We start from the raw sequence: 12,439 nt of genomic DNA, 5'->3' as shown, positions 1-12,439 counted from the left end.
GAAAGTAACAACTTAGAAAAGAGAACTTTAGAAATATATATTAGAGTGTCTGATGATATAATCTTGCACCATTTCATTTTCTCTGTATAAGTAAAGATTTGGAATGGATTTTCTATGAAAGCTGTAATTCAGAGTCTGGTTTATTTGCTTGTTAAAAAACACCAAAAAAGCCTGTCACTTTTCCAGTGCTAGAAGTAGGTAATGCTGCAGTGTTTCAGAACTCTGCCATAAAATTTCAAATTGCTGAGATATTGGACTTGGAAAACTTTTCTAATGTATTTTTTATTTATAAAGATTTTTTCTGCACTATAAATGCACATACATTCAACAGACTGTAATCATTTGTGCTGTACTGGTTAATTTTATAAAGTCATTTAGTCATTTTTATATGAGTTTATGAGAGAATATAATGATGAGAAATACAAAAATAATGCTATGGCTATAGAATGCCTCGGGTAATTTCACCATCTGAAGGTCTGCATCAAACAACCTAAAATGATTGACTTAATCCCAGAAGTTGATTAAAGACTGAAACAGTTAGCATCCTAGCTGCTTGCTTCTGAGGTTTCCACCTATAGCAGGAATGCCTGAACTGAATGGGAAGCAGTCTTTGGACTGCCCCTATTTATTGCCCAACATATTAAGATAACTCCAAAGTAGCACTAGTGCTTGCATGTTGTAAACTGCAGTGGTGCAAGAGGTAATTCACACATAATTCTTCCACCTGTGCCAGAGGGCCAGCTCCTGAGACACAGTGGTGGTACAGATATCTGGGGCCACCTAGAAGTCAGCATCCTAAGGTACTATTAACTGTATCTTTCTTTCTTTCTTGATTCTGAAACTGTGCAGCTCCAGTGAATTCAAATCCAAGAAACTCAATGAGTTTACAGACCTGCTGTGGTATGCCTTATATTACAATATATAAAGTATTTTAATCTAAATATCTCAGCATGAAGATTATAAAAATATCAAGCTACTATCAATGCAGTAAGAATCTGTTTACTTTCTGGCTCTTTTCATTAACTGGGATTCTGAGTATGTTTAAAATATGGAAGAAGCTAAGGATTGTGCCCTAACTTCATTACCATTTGGTATCTTCCTTCTTGAAAGCACGGTCACAGGAAGATCAGAGGAGAGCAATCAGCAAAGAGCTAATACACAGAGCAAAGGCAGAGATATATTACATATTCCCATCCTCCTTTAAACCTTCAGAAGTTCATGACTCCGAGGGGCTAGACCACCTTTCATTGAGAGAGAAGCGTAAGTTTCCCTCAAGAAGTGGTGTGCTTTTATACAATTAGAGATATAATGCTGCAGTAAAACTATGTACTTCCCTCTCTGCAGTGTGGAAAAGCTGCACAGGCCCAGGTGGAAGTACTTTGCTGGAGAGCAGTGCAGACAGATTAGATGTCACACTTCACTATATGTGGTATCTTTATTAGAGGGCACAGCTTCTATTCTCTCCTGTTATTTTGTAACCACAAGCCTAAGAAATCATGCTCCGCCTCTACCACAAAACAAACATCAAAAGTGCATGCAGAATAAGAATCTTCTGTTTCCCTCACTGCTTTTATGCTGTTCCCCCCAAAAGAAGGGAGCAGTATAATTTCACAATAATTGCATAATGCTGTGCAAGTAAAATTTATCCAAATATAAACAAATTTTCTGCCTTCTATACCTACAGAAAGAAAAGACCAGGGAGTATACTTAAAATGTTTCAAAATCCAAATACCATTGCACTAAAAGTATATTTGCAGTAAAATGCTCATTGAAGATCTTCAGCACAGAATAAAACCATCCATTGCCTAAGAAATAATCCACACCTTTCTGAATGATGATCTGTTCTTTCATAAATATATTGAACTTGAATTTGTAGATATACCATCTATAATTTGTGTGTATATGCATATATATAAATATTTATAGATGAATATAAAATATGTAAACTATATATGCAAATTAAAATTACAATGAAACTGTTCATCACAAGAAGAATATGTATCTGTACATAAGAAAGATCCGTACTATGGTCTAATTCAGGACTGAGAACTAGGCTGCCAAGCATTTCAGAACCACTACAAATGTCACCGTATTTCCTTTGAAAGTTCAAGATGCGCTTTTTCCTTGCCTTCAGTAACTTAAACATGTAACAGAGAAGATACAGAATAAAAATATTATTTAAAAATTAATATAATAATATTCCTCTTGGAAAAAAAAAGAGAACGTGAAAACCACATACCACTTTATGGTCTCCAGAAAAGTATTTAGCTATTATACAAGTGAAGATGATATAACAGCCTAATGAGACCTCTTTCTCATGAGACTTTACAGCCTTACAAAACATCTTGTCTTACTGTAAGCTTAGCTATTTTATTTTGGTACAAAAAAACACAGAATAAATAATAGCTTGATGAGCTGAATGTAAACACCATTTAGAGACAAAGATATAAAACATATGTTTGTCATCCATAACAAATTAAAAATTCAATAAGTGATTATTTTTCTGTTCAAAATGGCTTTTTGTCAGTGTTGCACTATTTGCACTAGGAAATCCTAGCTATTTCTCATTCTTAGATAATGAATATTTCTACTTTACAAGAACCCATATACTGCCTAAACTTACTTGATGTTCAGCAATATTTGTTTCGTAATACTCATTTGAGTCCCAGCATTCCAAAAGATTGATATAGTTATAATGCAACTTACGTAAATTATTTGGAGGAGGTCTTGTCTCCATGTTTTCATAATGTTGCACATGTACTACAATGTTTAGATCTCTTTCCATATGATCTGTTGTACAAGGACCTTGAGGTCGCATAACATCAGCAAGAGCTCTGAGGAACAAACAAAATCAGAATAAACCTGTTGCAAAATCTGTAAGGCATTTGCTATATATTCCAGTTTTGTTTTTTGTTTTTTTAATTTGAGACACAGCCCATTGTAATGTGCACTGGAGAAGCCAGTTCCATTCACAGTGAAGTCAGGAACTCCAGAGTTAACGTTCATTTTGAGCAGTCTTAGACAGAATGCCAGCAATAATACGCAGAAATGCATGAACTTCCTTAGGGGTCTTCACTCTGGGGGACCTTAATCTAAGCTTGCTTAGACTTGTAGAGTTCTTCCACTGCATATGCTCAGTGGCATGGCTGTCTTGGTTAAGCCGAGCACAACACCTAACCTCTGTCTATGGCCTTCACAAACTAGCTACCCTCACACCTAGATTACCGCAGCCCCAACAAAGTAGACTCTCACACGTGCAATTGGACAGAGCACCACACAACCCAGTGGTCCTGGCCATTTTCATTCAGAAAAGTCACCAAAGATGGAAGGTCAGCTGCTTTTCACATAGTAGTCTAGTAAGCAAAGCACTCATCATGATCAGGGATTTAAGGTTTTCCCATCCAGAGGGGCAGTGCAAAAATGTTTTCTCTAACCTATCTGAGAGTGTCCTAATTCTTAAGATGGAGCAAAGCTTGGATGGGAACATTCTTTATCTCTTGGAAGCCAGTTCAGAAACAGGACAAAAGCTTTATGGTAGCAGAGAGGGAGCAAGCAAAAGGAATCCTAACAGTAGGGCAGGCCAACCTGACGCTGATCGTGGCTTCTTCCTGCGGAGAGACAGGTTCATCCCATTCTGGGATATGTTCTATGGACTAGTTTCACTGCTCAGTGTCCCGCCTATTATAAATCCCGTTCTCATGCACATGCGTAAGTATAGGCACCTATATCAGCCTTCTGAATCCAGAGCTAGTGGCTGAGTTTTAAGCTCTGAAACTCTCAGCATGGCAACATCTACATCTCTCCATGATTCTGGGCTACAGACATTTACCTTTGACTTCAGTAGGAGCCGGATTAGCCCTTAGGTATATGCGATATAACTAGCTGCTGAACTACTGTGCCATACAAAATAATAAGCCCACCTGCAGAAGGTGGCCTTAGGCAATGGAAAGATACAGCATCTGTTACTAATGTCTTCAGGGTTTAACACAAGTTTTTTCTATTCAGGTCAATGCACCACTGACCATTATTTGCCTCCTTTTTTCTCCTAGTTTTAATTTTTAGACCACATGAGCTATTTTTTAAGGGAATGGATGAATTTTCTGGGCACTGTGCCCAGTTGGTTTAATTTTCTGCAAAATTATATACAGTGTCCCAGATACTGCATCAAGAAAGACTAGCTTATAAATTAATAAATAAACAAAAATAAACACATTCACTAGTGAAAGCCAAGACAAGTGCCATCTAGCACCTCCACTGTACTTCTGTGACATGATGATTTCTTGATCAAGAAGCAACATACTTTGAATAATTACATAGTGCTTTCATTTAAGTTACATGTGGATGGACAGACAGAGAGGAATTCTGAGCTGGATCTTGCTCTCAAAATGCAGGAAAATTGCTTTGGATATGTTTCCTTGTATTTACAGCTAGCATTATGATATTAAAATATTAGTTACAGTTGTGATCAACATGTTACAGAAATACTCTGTTGATACTGTAAAAGGTCAGGAGATAGATAGCAACCAAATGATTAATGGTATCAGTGCAATGTTCGCATTTGAAGCAATGCTTATACAGCAGAAATAGCAGAGCTGGCCTACATAGCAGAAAAATAAAAATTCAATAGAAAAGATTCACAAAGGTGTATAGAAAATGCTGCAAAAGGAAAGGATTGTATTAAAAAAACATAGTTTAAAACAAGTTTTATATGAAAGAAATTACTGATAACAATATTAATTCCAGAGGCAACTGGGCACACTTCTGCAAAGGGAAGAAATGCAAATGAAAGTTTCTAACTTCAGTCTGTGAGTTAAAGCTGGATGATCTCATAATACACAAATTAATATTTTTCAACTTTGTGAGAGCAGGTTTTCAGAGATACTTTCTTCACTGCCCTTAATCTGATGGTAAATATTGTTCACTGTAGACTTTAAATAACACCCCGTATGATGCCAGATTAACTAGTGCCTCTCTGTGAAAATGCCAGCTAAGTCCTCTACCATTTTAGGATGGATTTTTCAAAAGGATTTTAAGGAATTAGCTGTCCAACTCCCATTATATAAAGGAAAAAAGAACTTCTCACCATCAAGTTCTACTTTTAATGACACTGCACCTATGTTTATCCTGTGTTGGCCAAAGTTGTACAATCTGTTCAGGGGCAGAATATTTCATATAAAAAAGCTTGTCCTTATCTTCCACTGATGTCAGAATGAGTTAAGAATGTGTAGCAGCTCATATCATCGAAGCACAAAGGAAATGCTGTACCTACATTTTGTTCTTTTAGGGTTTTGCCCATGTAATTAAATTGATAAAGAGAGACTTGTGCCCCTGATACGCACATGACAAAGTCCTTGAACAGATGTTTACTTTGAAAAATTCCACATAGGTCAACAGACTCCATGCATTTGTCTCATTTGAATATCATCGTACAGATTTTGTTCATTATCTGAAGGAATTGTTAGAGCGGGTCCAACTGGAAAACGATATATGTAAGGGGCCTCTATTCATACCTGTGCGATATTTAATGATTGTTCAAAAAATGCGAAATACAAGATAATCTTCTAATCAGGTAGTGATATCAATATGTCTTGATATTGGTATTGATTGCAATACTACAGAAGTACAGAAATGTTAGCTACATATGAGTTCACAGCCCAGAACTATCCAGGAAGTATCAATAACCTTCAGGATTTCTCTTATTATAAGATTTTGCTCTTTGGATATGTAATACTATTTTCAGATGTTACAAAGCACGTGTAGTCAGGCATTTTGTTTATGGTTACAAGCTTGAAACTCAAACACAGGATATTTCATGAAAGGTCAGTTGTCATACTTTTCCTCCAAATCTAAGTCAAAATCCATAAGGGAAATACTTTCACACACAGGAATCAGCATTTTGGCAAGCCAGACTATTTTTGGTCCCAGGTACATGCCTTTTGAATGATCAACAAAAGACTTGACTTGTGAGCTCAGCACATTGTGAAGGGAGAAAGAAGAGCTCAGAGGGCTGATGATATTCAGAAGGCTGCTAACATACTGTCAGAAGCTCTGCTTCAAAAAAACAGGAGCTATAGGGCATAAGTATTCTTGATGTGTTTACACATTCTCCACAAGGATTAGGGAAGAAGACAAAGCTACAGTTTTATTTACGGAAAATCTCTTCCATGGAAGAAAAGTAAAGCTTTTTCTACAGCAAGAAAACCATGGAGTTCCTTTCCTACTCATTTTCAAGAGAGAGGATTCTCCACTTTAACCAGTGGAGCCTGGAAGTCCCACTGATGTCGTCTTAAGCAGCAAGCACATGCTGCACTTAAATGCCCAACAGAGCCTGTAAATACACTTCAGGAGGCAGATCACTCCCCTATTTCCTTTTAGGCATGATACTGCCACAGACACTCATTCCTCTTGCCATACGTGATAACATACACCATCTTATTCCCTCTCTTGGAAGGCAGAAGGGCAGAGGAAGAGTCACAATGTTTGGATACTACTATCACTGCTTAGTCCTTGCACACTCAAGAGCCGAAGGAAACATCTAACTCCTTTTAATGTCAAGAAAAAAAGTTATAAAGAAAGAAATTGATATGAACATTAACATGTGATGTCCAGAGGGAAATATGCCATGCAGATTTCATACTGTACTTCCCTCTCCATTTTCCTCTTCCATATTTACAGCCCCATACCAACAGTAAGTGTTTTACTGGAAAGCACTAATCAGAAGAACAAAAAGAAAATGTCAACAGTGCCACACTTGGCCTTTTTCCTCAAAACAACAGGAAGTAACAAGCTTCCCTTAAAAAAAAAAAACAAAAACACTCTTTTTTTCCCCCCTACATAAATAGACTTGTCCAAGAGAGCTTTTCTCCCCTGTGGACTGTTGTCACTAACTAAATACATTTCCCCGATGCTTTTTGATTGTCAAACATCTAGGAAAATTCAGTGAAACGAATGGAGTGTTCTTGGTCTGTTTTGATATAGCAGTAAACAAGATGCAATGAATGGCAATAGCAACTACACTTGCCAAGTCCATGAAGTTTCCTTTATTAATATATTGTACCACTCTTATACACACACGCACACAGATGTCTTACTTCAACAGCAGATCCACTGATGGCAAGAAGAAATAATATAAGGAATTAATAAGGGTGCTACAGTCTTGCTTCCCATTTATAAGTCAGTGTTCTTATTTCCATGTGTCAGGGAACATCTCTGTTCATATTTTAAAATATTTTTAGTAAATCAAAAATGAAATTACATAATCTACACCAGTGGTATTCTGTTGACTTGAAAAAAAATCTTTTATTAAAAAAACAGTCTACATTGTGCACTGTATTTTTTTGATAAGCTGTACCATCCCTTCCTCTGGTGAATTTGTTCATAGGAATGAAGACGATTCATGTGTTTCATGCATCCATTGGCTAGGTAAGGGAAAGCAGACAATCTTAGCTAAGGAAATAAAAGAAAAATCAGCCTCTGTGTGCTTCTTGCTGCCAGCCAAAATGGAGTAACACATAGTACTCTTGGTTTGGCCTACCTAGCACTCCCAGTGCATTATACTCTTGCTTTTTAATAAAGCTCAGTATAGGAAAAAACATTTTTTCCCCCAATAGTGTAGTAATGGATATTATAAAAGAAGGTGAATATGAATATAGGCTAGATAGTATTTTAATTGCTGGTACTATTAACTGTTTAAACAGATAAATTATTTATTTCTTAAACACTGCAGCCTTTTTTTCCCCAAAACATTAGCAGTGTAAAATGAGCTAGGATAGAATATTTTAGTTAAACACACATGCAAGGACAAAGAGGTTACCTCAATTCTTCACTCAATGAACAGATTTTTAGATTGACTAAGGGATTTACAAATCTAATTTCTTTTACAATTAATGGTAAACCCATCCTACATAACTGTAATCGGAATGTGGGAACTTTTTAAAAAGAGCTATAGCACTGCCTTTTCAGAACATGACTAGCTATTATGTGTACTGAGTGGGTGACTGTTTTTCCATGTGATCATGACTTTCCAAGTTTCTATAATCCTGACTCGAACATTTTCATGGAGGGGAAAGTACAAGATTTCAAACAATGTTAAGTAATCAGGGTAACAGATGACCTTTCTAAGAACCGCTTCAGAAACCTAATCTTTATGCATACATGACTGAAGGATTTCAGAATGATATTCCAATCCCCTGTAATGCTATTTCCATAAACGAAGACAGAATACTCTTTCAGAATCCTTCACACCTGTACTTTAGACAGCAAATACACAGAGCTTCTTTAACTAGTACTTCTAATTGTAGAAATAGGACCAATTCAAGCCAGATATAAGCAGGGATGGCAACACCTTCACTCTGTCCTGTTTTCTGTACCTGTTATAAGCCCTGTCTTTTTGCCTGCATGAAGGCACTACAAAAATAGACTGAAGCAAAGGAGAGCTTTTTCCTAAAGGAGCTTCAACTCCACAGTTTAAAGACTATAAAATTAAAAAAAGAAAAGGACCCATGTATTCTTTTTCTCAAGTTACTAGTTCAAGATATTCAACATGACTACAGGATTATTATACCTTGCTTAACAAAGACTCTTTGCAGAATTACCACTGGCACACAATGTTGAGTTGACTAAAATTCCTGCGGTGTGCTTTGTTTCTCAGTAGTAAACTCGTATCCATATCAGCCAGCTTATAAATAGCAAATAATTGCTAGTGAACTGATGATGCATTTGCAGGACTATTTTTGGTGGATTTCTCTGTTCATTTCAGGATAAGCTGTTAATCAAAAAGCCATACAGAAACTTCAATAAGAAAAAAAGGCTCCTAGTGTTGGGTTGATCTCTTGGCTATCTTTCCAAGGTTGATTCTTCATCTAAGCTTTAGAGACCGTGAATTACACTATTACCAGCCAGGACAAGAGGAAGCTTTCTGCCACACTGCATGTCCAGTAGAAGGCATCCTTTTAATTGCATTTCACCACTAAAGTTGCCCAAGATAATGGAACTGATTCAGAGACTTTAATGGAGCTATTTGCCTTTTCAAATGCCTTTTGCCTCCTCCCCCCCACCCAAAAAAATCTGCTTTACTTTCATGTGCCTGCGATTAGCATAACAAATCAGACAGACTGCAAACTTGACAAATGTATTATGCCTTGATTTTGAACTGCTGTGACAATCCGGGTTTGAAATATGTTGTTAAAGCTACTGGGCTCTGTCCTGAGCTGCCCACCTTCCTATCCACCACTAGGCAGCCAGTATCTGGAGTAGATGGCACGCAGCACGCCTAACTCTAGCGGGGGGAGAGGCTCTCTTTGACATAACTCAGCCATTACACTGTGGATACACAGAGTGTTACACAGATATATAGATGACAAAGACTTTCATATTCCATATTTTTGCTCTCAATAGTAACTGAAAATGTCAAAAAATCCTATAATAGCTTTTGCTTTTTGTGTCTCCCTCTCCCCCTTCCACCCCGGCTCATTTTCACAGCTCAGATATTTTACAAATAGCTCACACACTTGCAAGGGCTGGGGGAGTAGGGAAGGTCCTGCCAAAACCATTTTGCAGCTGGAGAGGGAGGGTGAGATGACATTTGTTTACATCCTTCAGCTGAGAAGTAAAAACATTTTCTGAGCCTTGAAACTGTTGGAAGAGGGAACCCATCAGCCTTTCTATAATTCAGTGTTGCTGGTTTCAGGATTTTTTTTTTTTTTGGCTATTCATGCACATTATATCCGGGAACACTTGCTGGATCTTGTTGGGGAGAGGGTCAGACACTGCAGATAAAAATGGGCTACTCTCTGTGCAGGCTTCGCAATTATTTCTAGTCCTCCTCAGCACGCATGCAGCCTGATAACCCGGGCTTGGGGAAGCAGGGGACCCTGCTCTCCAAAGTTGGTCTTCCTCTGTCCCTTGCAGGGGAAGGCAGCCCGCCCGGCTGGCACGGCCTGGCGGGGACACCGGGCTCCTCGCGCCCCGGCGGCCGCCGGGGGAGGGGACCCGCTGCTGGCGCCCAGCCTTACCTGGACATGTGCTCCCGCTGGGGTCTGTGCGCCTTCTCCAGCCCCAGTTTGGTGAAGATCCCCACCAGCACCATGACGGCCACAACCCCGCAGATGATGTAGACGATGAGGTTGGTTTTGTCCCTGGTGGGGTCGTGCAGGGGGTCGTCTATGCGGGAAGGAGGCTTCCCGGTGTTCATCCACAGCGGCGTCTCGTAGTTCGTGCAGGTGCTTTGATCCAGCCTCGTCTTCTTGAACTTGCAGCAAAACCTGAAGCCACAAGTGCCGCAGCAGAAGATGAACTCCCCCGAGCTGCAGTTGAAGGGGGGGTCCCACTGCCCCATCACGTCGAAGTAGCCCCTGCAGAAGTCCGGGGTGGGGGGCGGCTCGGAGGGGTCGAGCTGCTCCCCGAGGCTGGAGCGGTTCCCCCCCGAGAGCACCACGAAGCTCCCCAGCTGCTGGCCGGCTTTCTCCTGGGCCCGGCACACCAGCGTGAGCAGGTCCGCCACCAAGTAGCCGAAGAGCAGCCGGATGAAGCCTGCCATCCTGCCGCCCGGCCCCGGCTCGCCGCCGCCGCCGCTCGAGCTGCTGGAGGCTGCGCTGCGCCGGGGGCTGCACATAAAGGGGCTCCGTCAGGGGCCGGCGCCCGCTCAGCCCGCGCTCGCCTTCAGCACCGCGGACAGCCCCGCGCGGGCCGGGCAGGGGGGGGGCGGGGGGGCCCGCGCCCGCTCCGCGCGGCAGCCGCGAGCGGCACTTGTGGAGCGGCGCGCGCGGCGCGAGGCAGCGCGAGGAGGCGGGGTGCGAGGGGAGGGGGTGCGGCGGCGCGAGGGGCACCGCGGCGGGCCGCGAAAGGGGCCGCGAGGCGGGAGGGCGCCGCAGGGGCGGGAGGAGCGGGGAGGGGAGGGGAGGGCAGGGGGGAGACAGGAGGCTCCTCGCGCTGCCTCGTGCCGGCGAGCGGCGCCGGGGCCACCCGCCTTCCCGCGCTCCCCCGCGGAGCCGCCGCGCTCCCTCGCACAACTCCCTCCGCCAGCGCCGGCCCGGCGCCCGCCCCGCTCCGCTCCGCCCCGGGCCGCGCCCGCGGGACTCGCCGCGGCATCCGGCGGGTGTGTGTGTGTGTGTGTGTGTGTGTGTGTGTGTGGCGGGGGGGTTAATCCGCCCCGGCGAGGGCGAGGCGAGCCCGGCCCGTCCGCTGAGGCGCCCGCCCCGGGCTGCGCGCCGCCGCCGCCCCCTCCCCCCCCCGGGCCGGCTGCCCCCTCCCCGCCAGCCCCTTACATAAGCGCCTTCCCGCCCGGGCGGCCGCTCCCCGCAGGTGCGTCTCCAAAAGCGCGGGAGCGGCTCCCCCGCCCCTCCCCCCCGCCCCGCGCGCGGCCCCTCAGGCGGGCGGGCTGCGCCCTGCGCGCGGCGCCCTGGGGGGTAACGGTCGGCGCGCGCCACCCCGCCCCGGCACCGCGGGGGGAGGGGAGCGGGGGGGCGCCGAGCGGCTTCTGCCCCCTGCGCTCAGCGCGGAGGGAGCCGCGGGCGCCGGCGGGAGCGGAGCAGGGCGCCGCTCTCCCGGCGGAGCGCGGCGGTGCTTCTCGCGGGCGCCGGCCCTCCGCGGGCGCGGAGGCTGCACGTACCGGTGAGCGGCGGCAGGTCCTGCCGGCGGCGCCGCATCCGCGGGCGCGGGTGGGCTCCGCGCTGCCCCCGGCGCGGGTCGCCTGGGGGCGGCGCCCCCGCCGTGCCTGCCGAGCGGGGCTGCCCCCGCGCAGCGCTCGCTTGAAGGTCTCGTGGCGGTGTCAGCCGGGCCGGCCCCGAGCGCACGGCGGGGCTGCGGGCCGTTCCCCAGACACAGAACTGCAGCAACTTCCCCCAAACGGAGGTCTGACTCCGGGAAAGACTTTTGAGTGATCCGCTCCCCATCCCTGCTGTTTAACTCTCTCATCTCCATCTTTTGGCTTGGCAGTAACCTGCGCAAGTAGTGATAATATTATCCTGAATACTATGCTGCCACCAAATGTAGGAAATAAGCCCATTATGGCGTGATTTAACAGCGTGGGCTGGCGCTTAAAGCGGCTTCCTTCTCCTCGGGGACACGTCTGCGATAGCCTCGCTGAGGCCTTGTGTGCCGGGGCACCGGGGCTCGCCGTCCGCAGCGGCACGCCACGGACTGACTGGTCTTCTCCCATCTTCTCTTGCAGGGGGCTACGCTGCTGCTGCGCTTGGGTAACTTCGACCAACTTCGTGCGGAGATGTTAAGCAGTAAATCAACAGAAAGGTGAGGCAGAGGACAAAGCAGACGTCTGGAATCGGAGAGGGCTGTAGTTAGCTAATTGTGATCCTTTGCCTTCTCTTAAAAATAGATTCTAAGTACAGTGATGATTCTACTGAACAGTTCACGGTAAGCCTGGCATCCTTGTAGGTAAGAAAGGCCCTTGATTTCTCAGCAGAGAAAAACAATCAGTCCCAGC

The 12,439-nt window shown here is 44.3% G+C and overlaps 1 protein-coding gene across 1 annotated transcript in view; it reads right to left on the bottom strand.

The window, feature by feature from the left end:
* The window catches only part of SHISA9 (shisa family member 9), a 195,635-nt gene extending 184,955 nt beyond the window's left edge, over positions 1–10,680 (bottom strand). Inside the window, exons 1-2 of the mRNA XM_026096441.2 lie at positions 10,014–10,680; positions 2,707–2,834 (exon numbers count right to left, since the gene is read on the bottom strand). Coding sequence (XP_025952226.1) covers positions 2,707–2,834; positions 10,014–10,612 — 727 coding nt within the window. The 5' untranslated portion in view covers positions 10,613–10,680. The remainder of the gene's footprint in view (positions 1–2,706; positions 2,835–10,013) is intronic.
* Between the last annotated feature and the right edge of the window lie 1,759 nt (positions 10,681–12,439).

This window comes from Dromaius novaehollandiae, chromosome 14 (assembly GCF_036370855.1).
Source record: "Dromaius novaehollandiae isolate bDroNov1 chromosome 14, bDroNov1.hap1, whole genome shotgun sequence".
Classification (NCBI taxonomy): domain Eukaryota; kingdom Metazoa; phylum Chordata; class Aves; order Casuariiformes; family Dromaiidae; genus Dromaius; species Dromaius novaehollandiae.
Note: the sequence above shows the minus strand (reverse complement) of the source record. Positions and strands in the feature narration are given on the sequence as shown.